The following is a 16,640-nucleotide window of genomic DNA, read 5'->3' on the forward strand; positions in this document are numbered from 1 at the left end:
ATTCCTGTGCTCTGAATGCACTTCACCTCACAACACAGACTGCAAAATCCTATTCCTGTAGAGTCTTTGCTTTGCAGTTGTGTTACCTACAAACAGTTAATTCTCTAATTAAGGCCTCTTAAATCAAAAGAGGGTGCCATTGAAGTATGATTCTATTTTTGTTCTTGTTTGGAGCTTTATTTTGCTAAAGTGTACAGTAATTCATATTTCTGTGGAACTAAACCACAGAACACAACTGGAAACTTATCAAGTTAAACTTAAGAGCACAGGAACTTTGGCCTCTGCAAACAGACCCCATGTGAATGTGAACCCTATCAAAGCTGGTGGGTTTCTGTGTACTCATCAGAACCGTCCTGCACAGATCCACTTTTAGGACTAGGACACTGTAACAATAGACAGAACAGAATTACCAGGGCCTTTCATTCTCAGTGCTTTCATGCAGATACTCTTTGATGCTGACACAAATTTGGCAGACACGGTCACAAAGTTCAGGACATACAGAACAAGCCTGCAGGAAGGGCTTAAAACTTCGCTGAAATCTCTAATAGTTTTGCTTGACAACAACCAGAAAAAAAAGCAAGACAGAACAAGGCCACCATTTCTCTTAGTCTCTCCAAATTAAATGGAGATACACCAGCGCAGTCCTCTAACGGAAACTATGGAGAAGGTTTCCAAAGCACAGCTGGGCAGACAGGCAACACAGGAGTATGCGGTCCACAGCTCTAGCTTTAAAACCAATTCTTGCAATGATCCAAATCCTCAAAGGTACTCAGGAGAGCTATTTCTGCCATGCAAACCCATGTTCTTTTGTAAGGCAGGGCAGCATTTCACAATTTATTGATCTTGTTTTGCCTTTTAATTATAAAAATCTGAAAGAGATAATGAAAAAAAAAATATGGCATGTCATAACTTACCTTTCCCAATGACTACAAACATTCGGATCATCTGGGTTCAGGGGTAGAGCAGTTTTGAGCAGAAAAGACAGAATAAATCCTTTTAGAATCCACCTGAGCAGCATATGCACCACCATTGTTGTATCTAGATAAAGAAAAGAAAGTAGAGCCATTAAAGACAATTTTAAAGAAAACATCCTTGCAGGCCTTTTCAACCTTGCTTTTCCTGCAAATCGAGATACTGTACAAGTTATTTACAAACTGAAACACCTGAAAAAGCAATGAGCTAAACAGCAACATTTTTCAAAAGTACAAATGCATTCTAAAAGGAATTTACACATTTAAACCTACCAAATGAGATGAACGCGATACTTAAGTTACCCAAGATATTGATAGCCCAAATGATCCTGACATTTCTGATACTGATCATTTTCACAGCTGTCTGACTGTACCGACAAAATAAATACCTGAGGTATTAAAACAATCTATTTTCCCACTAATCTATAGGTTAATGGAAGAATACTCAAATACCCCCTTTGATTTATTTAAGTGGGTTTTACATGTGTCAATATAGTTGGCTAAATCTGAGACATATGCTTATTACGTGACTGAAGGAATATCGATTTGCTTTTCATCTCTGACGTGGGGGGATCCCTCAGAGTGACAGAGGTCAGTGTAGTGGGTCACGTTAGGCAGAACACTAAATGTGAAATAAAAATATTTGCACAGAAGATGGAAATAGATTGTATAAAATTCATTAGGTGTGGCCTCTTCATCATCATACAGTTCATCCGTTAAAGGTACTGACTTATACCTACTTAGTGCTCATTCGGGGCTCTGAAATCAAAGTGGTTGTGTTTGCCTATAGGTCTCCAATGACATCAGTCAAAAATACAGAAGAGATGGGAAATACAAAGCCACCTTTAAATGTAACTGCATTGGAGGTGTTGATATTGTAAGCCAGTAAAAAAATATTTTTAAATATGCATTCCAGGCATTCACATTGTCACATAATCCACCATTCAAATCAAAGGCCAATATATTACTCCTGGCAACAAGATTGCCCTAAAAATAGATTGAATTTTCATATGATCATCTGAAAAACACATGGCTCATTGCCTCATGGTCCAGTACAGCAAAAGGGATGTTAAGGGGTTTGCTCTGCATGGCACTGATGTACAGCCCAGCATAAAGAAGCCATCACAAAGCAGAATGAGCAGCAGAGAGATAGCCAGGAAAGCTGATCTGAAATTACCTCCTGATTCAAAGCCTTCTAAGCTGATTCAAGGACACCCATTGCCCCTAGTGGATTCAAAGTCAAGATCCCAATGGGAGCAATAGCTCATCTTTTAAATTATTCCTAGAGCTCTGCTAAACCCAAAGATAGGTCTTAAGCCCTGTAAGTCATATTAATGTTAATTAACGTGATTTAATGTTAATGTTCCTCTTGAAATGCATTTAAGCCTATGAGTGACCATTCTCTACCTGCAGGCTGTTTCAAAGTCCCGTGGCAACAATGCAAAAGCTTATTCTGGAAATTAAGGGGGTGACAAGAAAAGAACAGGAGAGAGAGTTCTGTTTATAGAAAAGCCATTTGCTGCATTTGTCTGAGACACTGCCTCTCCATGGAGGAAAAATGCCTTGAACAGCTTCCCTGCGAGTGCTCATGGGACCAAAGTCCAACAAATTTGATATTTAAAAGCTGAGAGCTTCTTTTATAGTAGAATTGAACTTTCTTTCAACCTAACACGTATGCATAGATGTGATCTACCAAGTATCAGGCTCAACAATATGACAGACCTTTTCAACAAAAGTATCTTCAAGAGATGCCTCTAACACCTCACGCTGGGTACCATCTGAATAACACCAAACTACAGACAAGTTCTACTGAGCGCTGGATTTATAGGATGCAATTTACCTGCTTTGTTCATTCTCTACCCCTTTGGCACAAGGCAACATGGAACAAACAGGACTAGAGGAAAGCCTGCTTCTCATCAACAGCGAAGGGTATAGCAAGAACAAGCCAGAACTGCCTCAAGAAATACAAACCGTGACGAGGGGAGTTAAAACTAAGCACGGTTCTGTGCTTGGGTTGTTGCTTTCTTGAGAATATCAAGTCTGAGTTTATCCTTAAATTTGTTAAGGGTAGAATGAATGTCTTGCACCTAAAGAGCACGAGCCTCTTCTCATTTAACTACAGCAGTCAGCTATTTGAATTCTGTACTTCTTAGAGATCTCAATTTGTTCTTAAGAAAACACTGGATCAACTTAGTTTATAAACAAAATAAACACCAAAAGAATTATTTATAAGCCTTAATAGCACACAGAATATTTGTTTATAATGTAGCTGAAAGAGGTTCAAAATTGTTTTCTCAACTTTTAATGCTATTTTATTATCTGCTTCTAAATGAACTGCTTAATGCAATTAGTTTTCTTACTTTGTAAGTCAGACTGTGTATCAGAAACATCCGACTTGCCAAATACAGCATAGCCTCATTCATCTCAAGTGTGTCTTTTTTCTAAAGCAAATGAAATATTTCACTTTGATCACTGTTAATAGAAAAGACTTCATACCAAAATGGAATGGTTGCTATTACAAGATTCAGAATAAAACTCTAAAAATAGGAGCACAGATATTAAAAACTAACATCAAAAAAAAAAAATCCAGTAATGGCATCTAATATGGGATTTTTTCCAGTTTTTACTGCTCGGCACTGCACGTGCTACATTCCTGCATGCTCTTCAAGGAGGCAGCATCAGCCTTTCAGGGGGACAATGCCTGTAACCTCATTAAATTATACAAATCAGCCAAATTACACAAACATTTTCAGCGCCTGCCACCACTGTCTCTCGAGGACAGGCACCCTCTTGAGCTTCAGAACAAAATAAATGACACATAGTCCCCCTGTGCAGTCCCTAAATGAACTCCATCTTTTTGTCTCTCCAGGCCTGATTCTTCCTCTCAGAAGTGAAAGAGGTCAATGTAGGTATAATCTGGCCAAAAAGAACGTCTTTTCGTGCAAAATACAACCTGATGTTTTTTCACAGGTGTCCCACTCTCTGGTAATTGATTGGGTTGGGGTCTGTTTCTCAGTAGACATTTTCACATACCTTGCTCCTTTCTGAATAAACTTCAGTATTTAACCTACAATATTGACACAGGTCACCGATTCCATTACAAAAGAAAGGAAACATGACTTCACTGTTAAGCCCCAAATGTTAGCTATAGAAAAATGAGTAGGTGGCAAATCATTGATTTATCTGTCTGTGGGTTCAATTCGTAAAACCTTTGAGAGGAAACTGCCACGGTTTGCAAAGAGACCAGAGATGCTGATGATCACTGAAACTGGATGAAGTACATGAGCGCGTGGACAAAAGCGGGCTTGTTGCTTTCTTTTACAAGACTGTGTTCTCAGTTGCACAAGCCGAGAATGACAGCACCCCACAAGACTGGGACCTACATTTGAAAAAAATAGGACATCATAGAATCCTTGCTGGGTGAAGCAAATATCCTCTAAATCTTTGGTAATATTGTTGGACCCAGCTTTGGTAATGTTGTGAAAGTGGACCAGTGTGTACTTCAAGTGGCTGTGAGAAAAAAGAAAAGCAAACCCAAATCCAGAGATTAAATTTCTCCTCTGCTTCCTTGGCTGTCTAGAAAATTGAACTAAAAATGATCATTAGAGAATTCCTGATCAGGACCAGTAATAGTTAAACATTTCATTTTTACGTTTCTGTCATAAAATATTTCATACTATGACTCTGACATGAAATTCAAACAGAATTTCCTCTCCATGACAAAGTTCTAAATGAAATGTTTCTGTCTCAATTTGGGATGAAATGAGTCCTGAAACAGGCAAAAACCCAATTTGGTGTCCAGCTGCAATCAGAGAAAAAACATTTACAGGAGTGTCTTTCACTACCATGCAACGTTCTTACATCCTTATATACTTTAAGATCATTCCTTTAGATATCTAAGTGCACATGCAGTTGATTAACCTCACCTGAATCTGTCCCACAAACTTCCATACAATGCATTTAACAAAAAGCCATTTTGAAAAATCTTACCTCAAAGTGCTAACAATTCCCAAAGGATCCTGGTTTTACAGACTATCACATGAAGACACACAGCATGATGACAGGACAGCAGAAGAAAGCTCTTCGGAACCTGGTTGGGCCCTGTGAGCAATCAACCACAAAACCAGAAAACATTGGGTTAAAAAGAGTGTGTTTGGAGTAGAAACAAATCAAGAAGCAATGAGATAAATCATTCTAAATAAGTACACATCAACAGATAATTTGTGCTGTACCAGAGCAAAGCCCACTGCTCTGCTTTCAGCCAGGAACAAGTGTCTAGGAAAGAGTATAATTCAGCCCTTTCACACCCTTCTCATCTCCAGCAACTTGCAACCCTGTGATTTACTCAGCCCTGACTGGTATGTTTGTGCTTGATGGATTCTCTTCCAATAATTAGTTTAATCTTTTTTGATCCATTAAATTGTAAATTCCAATCCTCGAAATTTTAATTTTAGTGCCAACAACATTCTGTGATGGTCCCGCATCTTGGCCAAGTGTGAAATACTTTCTTGGTTCTTCTGCTGCCTCCTCGATTACACTTGAGGCCTCCTTGCTCCTCTGTTAGGAATCCATTACTGATCCTCAGACCTTGTTTCCTATCCTTTTCTAACACATAAATAACATTTTGTTTACATATAGACTTTTTCCTCAACCATCCAACAAGGATGTTCAGTTTCTTTCAGGAAGTTTGATGAAAGACATTGCAAAAGTCTTCTGGGAATCTAACTGGGTCTGCTTGATTCACATGTTCACTTTAAAGAGCTTTAACAATTTATGAAGCCTTTACAAAGCCTTCTTGATTCTTTGTAAATGGTTTGTATTTATGAAGAGGTTCCTAATTCTGTCCTTAATTACAGTGTCTACCATTTAGGAAAATTTATGCGCATCAAAATAAAAATATATTCTAATATTTGTATGTGAGCGGTTAACAAAAATGTGAGAGAATAGTTAAGCCAGAAAACAAAAAGTTGGATTTCACTGAAGAAGCATTAAAGTGACGGAGTGTTTGCTGATTACACTATTTTAGTCTCCAAGTAGTAGCAAGCTTCCAACAAGCTGCCCTCTGTGGCATTCCTCCTTCTCATCCCATCTGAAATTTTCACGATAGTTTAGGCAAGGGATCATTTAAACACACACTTCATTTGGCTCTACATCAGATTTTGCTAGAAACAAGCTGTTAGGAAAGCTAAATGAGGCCACAAGTTTCAAAACTGATCAGGATTTTTTTGATGCCTTTTACGATTAATAACTTGAGATACCACAAAAGGGCTGAATTATATGCAGAGCTTGGAACGCACACTAAGAAACAGGTTGTTTTACTCTGGGCAGTCAAGAACTAAGCCACTCAAACTCATTAGTCACCTCTAAAAATTGTTGCCATCATGAACACAACTATCTACCATAGAAAGTAAGGCTGGGAGAGCTGGGTTTGTTCAGCCTTGAGAGAAGAAGGCTTAGGGGAGATCTTATCACCATGTACCAGCACATAAAGGGTGTCTGCCAAGAGGACGGAAATTCCCTTTTTTGGAAGAGTCACATGGAAAAGACAAGAGGAAATCAGTACAAGTTGCTCCTGGGGAGATTCCAATTGGGTTCCAGAAGAAAATGTTTCGCCATGAGAACAGTGAAAAATGGGAATAGTCTTCCCAAGGCAGCAGTGGATCCCTCTCCACTGGGCGCTTCCAAGGCTCAGCCGGACAGGGTGCTGGGCCATCTCATTTAAACTACACATCACCTAAAAGGTTGGACCAGATGATCCCTGAGGTGCCTTCCAACTTGGCATTCCATGACTCTGTGAAATATTTCCAGTGACAGGCTGTGGTTTTGTTTTGTTTTTAATGAAAATTTAAAGTTGTTTTAAACAGAAAACCACTTCCAGGAAGGATCGGGTACTGAATACAAAAGCACTGACAATGTGATTCTTATCAACCAAGAGCAGAGAAGTTCCAGTGATAGAACTGGCAGAAACCCCAAACTGACCACTGGGTCCCTGGGTTCCCTCTACTGACATCTCACAAGATTAATGCACGAAGACAGTAGACAAGAAGCTGCCTCTGTTAACAGAAGATGGTATTTCAGTTAACAGGGTCTATTTAAGCCTCTAGGAGTCACTGCACTCAGAGCAAATTGTTATACCTCACATGCAGCGCAACACAACTCGTCTATAATTTGTGCCACAAACCCCATGCCGTCAGTCACATATTCGATTTTTCCATACTCTCCTCAAGCACTGTCTTCTTTAAGGTTTGTGTGCATCTCTGTCCATGCTTTCAAACAGGCAGCTCAGTAGCTGGAAATGCTTCAAGTAGATACAGAAGCCACTACTATTCACAAACATCCCTACTACCAGTGCCAGACACAAATCTCCTATCACCTGGAGACGGCAAAGACAAGCGTAGAAGCAGAGCTGACCAGGACAGGACAATGCTTTTGACTTTCAGCAGGTTTTCTTCACAACCTGAGGAGGCTCACGGCACAGGAGCAGTGGGTGCAGTTCCCTTCCCTGGAGAGACCAATCATAGCAGGAGCACATGCAGCAACAAACTAAGAGCATGGACAAAAGTAAGATCCTTTTTACCTGACACTTGAGCTCGTGGCCACCTCTGCTACATTATTCACTGAAGTAGGCGCTGCTTAGTACAAATACAGGAATTCCAATTGGGTGAGGGGCTGATTTAATAGGAACTGCACATCTAAATCTCTTAGTTGCTTTAAATTTCTAAGCTCTACAACGTATCAGTGCAAGTTGCATTGTTCCAGTTCCATGGCCACCTCATGAAGCCTGAAGGTTTGCTTCAGTGCTGAGCACTCTTCTAAAGCTGACTTCCCCTGGAGTTATTGGGAGCTTGGCTAGAGCAAAGTAGGCATAAATAATGAAGTAAAAGCTCTTCTCAATCTATCAAACGCTATTTTTGGAAGCTCAGGATTGCTCCTTCAGTGCTCTCAGAAGAAAAGCAGGCCAAAATACCACAGAGACACGCCACTAGGCAAGTAATCTAGGCAATTAGTTTTGTTATGGCTAATGAAATATGTTTATCAAGACAAACACCCAAGTATATGTCTTAGGATAGAGAGGACCCAAGTTCAAATCACACTGTCAAATACTTAAGGCATGACACTGGCTTAGCAGAGTGAGTTAGACTGAGGCAGCTCAAATTCCACGCAAGTTCTGCATTTGGTATTTTCCGTAGGCTGGGGTCAAGCCTTTAGAGGCATCTAACAACCATCCAACACCAGGCTTCCAAACTCCAAGTGACATTTGGGACATACAAATTCTCAAAGGCTCAGTATCTTCAGGAGGAAACAGGACGGAGCAACCTGCCAGGTGCTTTAGGAATAAGCATATCACAAACCAAAGAGTGATCAGATACTGGAGCAACCACGTATAAACAGATGTGCATCATCCACCCACTCTGAAAGCAACATCAACACACAGAGAACTGCAGACACTCTTATCAGGACTACACAAACTCAACACCCACACGTGCTTGTGCAAAGCACGAATATCAATCCAAAAAGCTGTTATTCATCACAACACTAAGTTCCCTTTTTTTAAATAATTGAAGAGTTAATCAATAGTCCAGCAGAATTATAATGAAAATATTACATTACCAACACTTAAAAACATTGCTGAAACAGTGCCCAAATACAGATAATTGCTGGCTCCTTTTCAGAAAGGTCAGCTTGGAAAAATATTATCTGTGATTTTCTGCCCATAATTTTGTACTTGTACTCAACTCCCAGAGTAAAATTGGAAGCCAGCCCTTTGAACATTTGGCCCTTTCAGTTATTCATCCAAACTCAAGTCCACTGAAATGTTAGTATTCCTTGTAGCACCTAAGCCCTGAGCTGATCTTCCAAGCCCTGCCAGTTCAGACACGGAGATGGCTGACGTTCCACTGGCACTTTCTGCCAAAAGCAAGTTGGTGTTGGCAGGCTTCAAAGGCAAAATCCTGGTACCCTGCAGTATTTCAACAGAAGACCTCCTGCAAGCTAAGAAACCCTCGTGGGGCAGTCATTTCTGAACTCTCTCAGTTAAAATATGGTAAACAAAGTCAGAAAGAGCCACTTCATGCATTTGCCTGCTGAACTCTCCTGCTCTGCTCTCACCATCCAACTGCTGCTGTAACGGAGGCAGAGGAAGCTGATGCTGCAGTGTCCCCTGTACCGACCCCAACCTTCTTCCAGAGTGGAATGTTAAAGCTGCAGGAACTGTCACAACCTCCACTGATTTAACCGGGTATTTATATTCATTATCCCATGCGTATTTCAGATATTCCTTCACGTCCGTTACTTCAGAAGAGAAAGTAAGCTGACACACATCAAAAAGCTGATCTCCTGAGAACTCAAGTTAGCATGCTTACATATAGCCACCCACCCAATCCATGTTCAAGATGTCAAACAATTACAGCATATGCTTCCTTAGACACTTAGAGCAACAAAGACCTTGGATCCCCAGAATACCCAAGATAAATAAAGCAACCCTAGTTTTACAGGCATGCCCAGATGAGGAATAATATTTCTAAGTATTTAGCTAAAAAAAAAAACCCAACCATTTATTCCAACAGAATCTTCCACAGCATTTAAAGAGTGTAAGGGAAATTGATCTGAAAAAAGAGCAACAAGCAATAAAATATAAGAATATTCAATATATGTATAGCCACATAAATTAAGTATGATTCGGTGAAAGTGCTGTGAAAGGCAGACAAAAAAAAGCACTGTTCGAAAATGTAGAATATCCTTTACAGTTATATTTTTAAAAATTACTTCTATTTGTCAGGAACAATTGACCCCTTCTTTTGGTCTTCATTTATCTCAGAGGAAAATAAAATGAAACAAATGACAAAAAAAAAGTCCCAAGTACAGTGAACAGCTGAGCCAGGGACAAATTAAGTAACACAGATTGATGGCTGTTGATCTACAGCAGTGCCATCACATCCCGATGCTACAGCTCATATTTCATTTAAAGACCCGTCTCTTCTTTTCCAGAAACAGTGCAGTATTTATGGGAGAAGGCGGATTTGCAAGCCTCCGAGCTGCACTGAGCATCCAGATTCAGTTCTTGAGTTCTTCCAAGCTGGTGAATGCCCTGACCTTTTAAGGTAGTAATCCAAATAAAAAGAAACCGAACACTGGAATAAAATGAACACTGAAACTAAACATCTATTTTCAAAAAACGCTGCAGGTAGGCCAAAGCTTTTTATCTACAATTTCTTCATAAGATGGTGAGGAAAGAGGGTCTCCTTCCTCTGCATCTATACCTTAACTAACCCCACTGGTCCAACAGCACGGATCTCCAGCTGCTCTCCTCTGGGTTTGCCCAGTGCTTCATCCTTCCTGGTATTCTCCATTATAACAGCACTCACATCTTCTCTTCCTGCATTCAATTTCCTTCTCAGCCTCTTGAAATCTTAATCTAAATGTTTTTAACTTCACAGCTATTAAAAACATGACGTGGCCCATACAGAATATGACTTTTTCTATGAACGTCTGCTGTAAGTAAGATAAATGTTAAATCAATTTTTAGATTTCTAATGGCTTAAGAATTAGAATGGCCACTTAAAAACTGCCAATTTTACTTGAAATAGGAGATGTTTCCTCGGAAGCTGCAATAATCCTTTGTGCTCTCCTGTGCTTCTTACAGGGCATGTCAGGAACACTCAATACTGGTGCAACAGTACTGGGTTCAATCACGTCAAAGATAAAAGCCTAAAGTTAGAATCCCACATAATTTATCCGACTTATCAGAGCATGCTGGTTACTTTGGTGCCTCGAAATGGCTACAAGCTCTTAGGTTTAGGCATCCAACATAGAAAATAGGCTGAACAGTTCTGCCCTTCTCAAGGGCACAGAGGTGATGTCATGGAGAAGGTCATGGTGTGTGAACAAGATCTTTGCAATTACTGCCAGTCAGTGCAAGGAGGGGACGTGCTGCAGAATTAGCGTTTCATTACTATCCATCAGCTGGTCACACCTTGTGCTGGTAAGAAGGTACCTACCCAAAGAGACTAAAGCCAGGCCCCCAAAACACCTCTGAAGGAAGTTAAAATGGGAGGTCAGGTTTATGTCCTAGGAAAGGCCTGACTTCATGTCAACGCAAGACTCAGACACATATCAAATTCCTTTCCATGCCTGGATTCCCATGAACCAGAATGGAGGACTGCTGTGCCTACAGAGTTGACTGCAGGGCTCAAGTCAAGAAGCAAAATCTCTGCAATCCAGACTTACACTTCTTGGCCACCGAGTGTAGACCTCTGAGCTATATAACCAAAGACAGGCACCATGAATGGTCTTCATTCAGCTACAGAGCAGTGCCCAGCTGCACCGTCACTGAGACAGATCTCCACAGCTTGAGATGGACAACAGTAGCATCTGCAAATGCTTGGTCGTAACATCCGAGTCTTACACTTCTGTGCCCATTTTCTGCTCTGTACAGAACAGAGAGAAGAGACTGTAGCCAAAATTCCCAGCAGATCTAAGTAGCCTCCCAAAATATCCTCACCTTTCCAGTAACCATCAGACACTGTTACAGCAATACCTGGAGAGATAAATGAGAACATGGCCTCATGCTTATTTAATTTTATATCACTATGCAAGGTCTGGACTCTGCTGCCTCCATGCCCCACTTTATTGTTTATTTCTTTTTTTTTTTTTTCCAGGAAATTGTTCATTAAGGATAAGAGCACCTGGCTTACAGTAACAGGGCACTGCACAAAATATCTGTCAGAAAGCAGAGAGAGGAACATTCATAAACACACCAGACAGGGCTAACCCACAAAGAACTGAGGGGCTGCAGAGGAACATCCTAGATAGAATGAAGGCAAAGAAGAGGTAAGGGCGAAAGTCTCTACTGGTGTAAACAGCTGAACTCCACCGAGTTCACTACACCAATTTGTATCTGGAGAAGACTAGGATCTACCAGCTCAGTCATCAGATACAGATGGTATTGGAGCTACACTGTCTAAAGCTGTTATTTTCTTTCTGGCAGAAAAGCAGTAGCTAGAGAAATCACTACGGACAAAACTAGATCTGAATAGCTGGTGCACCAAACTACCTCGGCTTCCTCTTGCTCTTCCTCCTAAATTTGGCCCTGAAAACTTATTTAACTTCTTGGAGAAAATGCGGTAATGAAAATGATAAAAGGAAAGTGACTATGGGGTCATTTTAGGGCTTGACTTCCACCACTTTACAGATGTACTAATTAAGGGGTTTTCCACAAGTGAAGATAAGAACAGCTTTCTCTCTGTATTCTTCCTTTACCAACGTCATGCACATACCATCTGCCAAGTCCTCCACCGAGTCCTCTCCATAGGTCACTCAGATGGTCGAAGAGAACACTTCCCTACAAGTGCTTCATTAACCCCTCTGCAGTGGCCTAAAAATTGAGGCTTATTGAGTATGGAGCACGTCTGTCAGCCAAGAGCCATGTGTCCATTCTGAGCTCTCCTTGCCTCAGCCTCAGCCCAGAAAAAAAGTACAAGTCCTTCATTCCAACATCCCATTTCTTTTCCCATGCAGAGGAGAAAAGCTTATGTAAACGCACAATGGAACGGTTAACTGAATTTTCATTATTTTTCATACTTTATGCTGCCCAGTCTCACCTACTGAGGAATAAATCCCTTATCCTATGCTGAAGCAGACGATAGATACAAATGAGGTATGGGGACACAATGCGTTTGGCTTGTTTACTTGCTTAAACTCGGAGCTCACCCACCAGCACAGTCATTCATTTTTCCGAGTGTTTCAATTCTTTTATTTGCAAACCAGCGATTCAAACATCAGGTGGGAGTAGGAACGAGTAGGTGGGAAACAGAGCAGTCGGAAGCTCTCAGAACATTATTCTAAGAGCTTAAAAATTTGGAAATTGGAAGTTAATTTTAGAAAAATTATAGTAAACAATTGTCTTTTTTAAAAGATCTAAAGATATCTTTTTTAAAAGATACTAACAGAGTATTTTATCTGCTTTTAGGTTCCTCCTCAGAAGGATTTGGCCAAAATCCTTCAGACCCTTTAACATCTCAATGGAAACAGGCAGGAAAAAGCCTGGATACTAGTTCAGCTTTAAAAGATGTTCACACTTTACAATTCAAACAAAATATTTACTAGTAATGTATCACCTTATTATCATGGATTAAGAGTAAATTGAAATTTCATGCAAGTGAATAGGCTAATTACATACACAGCCACGTACTTTAAAAACTCAGCTTTTCATGTTCTTAAGTACAAGCAATTAAGGGCAAGAGTAACATTTCATAATTATGTCATTGATCAAATCCCTTTCCTTATTCTACGAAAGCTGTGTACTTACACAAGACACATCTGAGGTTGCTCCTAATTCTCAGATCTGAATTCATTCTAATCAAATCTTCACCTCTTGACTATTTTTTTTTCAATTTTTGGTTTCACATGAAATTAAAATTCTGCAGTCTGAATCTATCATTAACTTTGAAGTAAGTACTAAAAACTCATTTAAAAAAAGTCACAGGGAGCTCTGGGAAATTCAGTATTAGCCTGGCCTAGTCATTAAAAATCAAGTGTGCCACATTACTTCCACTGCTCACATGTATCCGCCTACAGATCTAAAATCTTTTCAGAATGATTAAAATCAGGAATAAAAAAATCCCAAATCTCTTTCCTCTTTCATGTGGAGCCACACAGAATGCATTTTTCCATGTTTCAAAGTCCATTAAAGCATCACCTTTGAAAACAGATGTACAATGAGGCCCACAAGTGATTTATGCAAGTGAGATGCTCAGAAGTGCCAGGAACTATTCATGTTCAGAGGCCCCCAGCAGGCTCAGCTAGGTCCAGTCTGTATCACACACAATTAGGATTCTTCAGACCATAAAATCAATACTACAATTAGTAAATGGTACATTATTTCTCAGAATCTTGCTGCAACTTATCTGTCTTTGATCAAGCAGCGTTGACTGGTAATAATGTTTAATGTTAATTAACGAAGATACATGTGATAAAAAGTTCTTTAGAGAATTATCTTATTATGTACCATAAAAAATGAAGTATATAATATCTGCAAGTTACGCTTACACCCACGACTGTTGTTTAGGATGCTCTAAGAAGACATTAGGACTACAAGTCACCTTTAGCCACGCTTTCTCCTGCTTCATAGAAACGCCTTCTTAAGCAGGTGTGTGTACAACACATGACACAGTTCATTAACAAATTAAGTCTCATTTATAATACCAAAGTCTCCAGGAAAATCTCTCCTCAGCTGTGGGACAGCACCTACAGAATATCTTAGGAAATTCACTCCTCTTTTGACAATGGATGATTGAGAGCAAACCATCACCACTGAAGTTAATGGCAAAACAAATAATGGAACCTGCGGAAATGAAGCAGAGATTTCAAAAGAATGACTGCAATCCTGAGAGTGAACAATTACAGACGACCAAAGTGCTTCATAATCTCATAGGAACGCAACTTTGTGCTACCAATCACATTGGCTGTCAGAGACCCCAGGTACTGAGGGACAATTATATTGAAACGTACTCGAATTCCATGTAACGCGTTGTTGTGCTTTACCCTCAGCTGGTAACTCCAGTTTAGCAACAGCTGCCTCTCAGCCCTCCACGGCAGGATGAGGAGAAGTTAAACTTGTGGGTTGAACACTTTAATAGGATGGCAAAGGAGGAGAGAATGATGGTGATAATGCATACATACAAAACAAATAAGGCACAACACAATTGCTCACCACCTGTAGAGACTGATACCCATCCTGTGCCTGAGCAGCAATCCCTGGCCATACTGAGCCGATGTTATATGATATCAAAAATCCCTTTGGCCAGCTTGGCTGTGCTCCTCCCACCTTCTTGTACTCCTACCCACTAGCAAAGCACAGGAAACCAAGAATCCTTGACTTCTCAGCAATAACTAAAAACATCACTGCATGACCAACATTCTTCTTACTCTAACCCTAAACCACAGCAGCTGCTGGGAAGAGAATTAACTCTATGCCAGCTGAGCATAAGCATTACTGGGCAACTACTAAACCAACGCATTTTCAACATTGTTCTCACACTAAATCCTAGTGGGAAGCTACTGGGAAGGAAACTAACTCTAATGCAGGGCACATCTCTAACTTTGAGCAATTGTCAAGAACATGGAGAAAGTTGAAAGGAAATTTTTCATTATTATAAAATGCTGTGAATTTCATCAGAAATGTTGTATCAAGTTTGTTTCTAAACCAGAAAGGAAGTGTTATTAACACCATGGAGCAATTTCCATAGTTAATGTCATGTCAGCTAGCTCCCATTTCCCAAGACATTTTTGCTTTGCTAATGTATATCCTACTGCTCTTGCCTAATACACATCCAGTAAACAACCCCCTGGGTTGGGTTAGACTGTTCCAACACCAAAATCTGAGAATACACCTCACTTAGAACAATTTTTCCACAGGTTTTTGTATGAGCAGGGCACACAACTCACAAGTAAGTCAAGGTTTTCATTGATTTAAACCCCTAGGCAAAAATAAGAGATGTACAGAGAAGGGGGTGGAAAAAGAGTCTTGCTGCATCTCTAGCAGTTTGGTTCAGTTTGAAAGATGAAGCGTGAAAGTGCTGAGAGCAGGATGTTGGCTAAATAGGTGCCACTTGTACTTGCCCTAGATGTGACGGAGCGGCATGCTGTTCAATACAATGTGATTAATGATTGCTTGCAATCAGCCCTAGAAATCAATTGGCATTGAATGACATAATGATTCTACGACATCATACAGCCTCACATCTGATGCTCGTTCTTGGACACATTTCTCCTCATGCTGCCATTTTTGGCACTGAGTGGGCTCAAAAAAAAAAAATCACGGGCCTTATGATCTTCATAAATAAAGAAGTTTTCACGTGAGAGAGGTTTCTATTTCTTGGTGCCAAATTTCCTTTTTGCGTTCCCCCGTGACTCCCTCCCATCGCCACTCCCGGGCACATCAAGTTCAGCTGCATGAGCAGGACACAGAAGAAGCTACGTATTTAAGGCTGGTCCTTTATTTCAGTTAATAATTATGATAGACTCAAGAAAAATCATATGAATGAGAAAAGGAAAGAAGGTGCTGCTGCTGGTGGAACCGCGAGCATTGTGAGCCATGTAAGCCTCTCTTCCCATTTCGGTATGATTGTTACATGAGCAGACCATCACTTTGGGCACTATCAATAATAAATTTTTCCAAAGCAACTATTCTAAAGAATCCAGGTACCTTTTATCACCACATCTAGAAAACTTTACATCTAGAAGATGGAAATAGAATCTCTAGGTTCTGTGTTCACATTAATTATAGGCTAAAGAGTATGCATCAATTCATCAAGAATTAGCTAGATGCTCATAATTGAATACAGAAAAGTGAAAGTACGTTTGATAACAAACTGCTCCTGTATTTTATTATTTGCAATTTGCTCCATCATAAGTGGTTCTAGTAAAGACAACAGAGAATAACTCCTGTATGATAAAGAGTTGGTGTAAATTTCTGCAGAAGTTCTTTTGCAATGTATTTTCCAGTTTGTATATCTATGCCCAGCACAGAACATCAACAACCGCAAACACTCACAGGACAGTCCAGGTTAGCATGTGCTAGGGAAGATGGGATCAGTTGATGCATTTGAAGTAGACGATAGCTCAAGTCTTGGTAAAAGATAGAACAATATCGCAGCTGTCAGAGCAATT

At 40.1% G+C, this 16,640-nt stretch overlaps 1 protein-coding gene across 10 annotated transcripts in view; it reads right to left on the reverse strand.

The window, feature by feature from the left end:
* The window catches only part of MEGF11 (multiple EGF like domains 11), a 291,395-nt gene that overhangs the window by 206,039 nt on the left and 68,716 nt on the right, over positions 1–16,640 (reverse strand). For all 10 annotated transcript variants that reach the window (XM_054077403.1, XM_054077410.1, XM_054077406.1 and 7 more), the window contains 2 exons: positions 4,962–5,072; positions 915–1,038 (listed from right to left, as the gene is read on the reverse strand). In XM_054077403.1, the coding sequence (XP_053933378.1) occupies positions 915–1,030 (116 nt within the window). In that variant the 5' untranslated portion in view covers positions 1,031–1,038; positions 4,962–5,072. The remainder of the gene's footprint in view (positions 1–914; positions 1,039–4,961; positions 5,073–16,640) is intronic.

The sequence above is a fragment of the Cuculus canorus genome, chromosome 12 (genome assembly GCF_017976375.1).
Source record: "Cuculus canorus isolate bCucCan1 chromosome 12, bCucCan1.pri, whole genome shotgun sequence".
NCBI classification, from domain to species: Eukaryota; Metazoa; Chordata; class Aves; order Cuculiformes; family Cuculidae; genus Cuculus; species Cuculus canorus.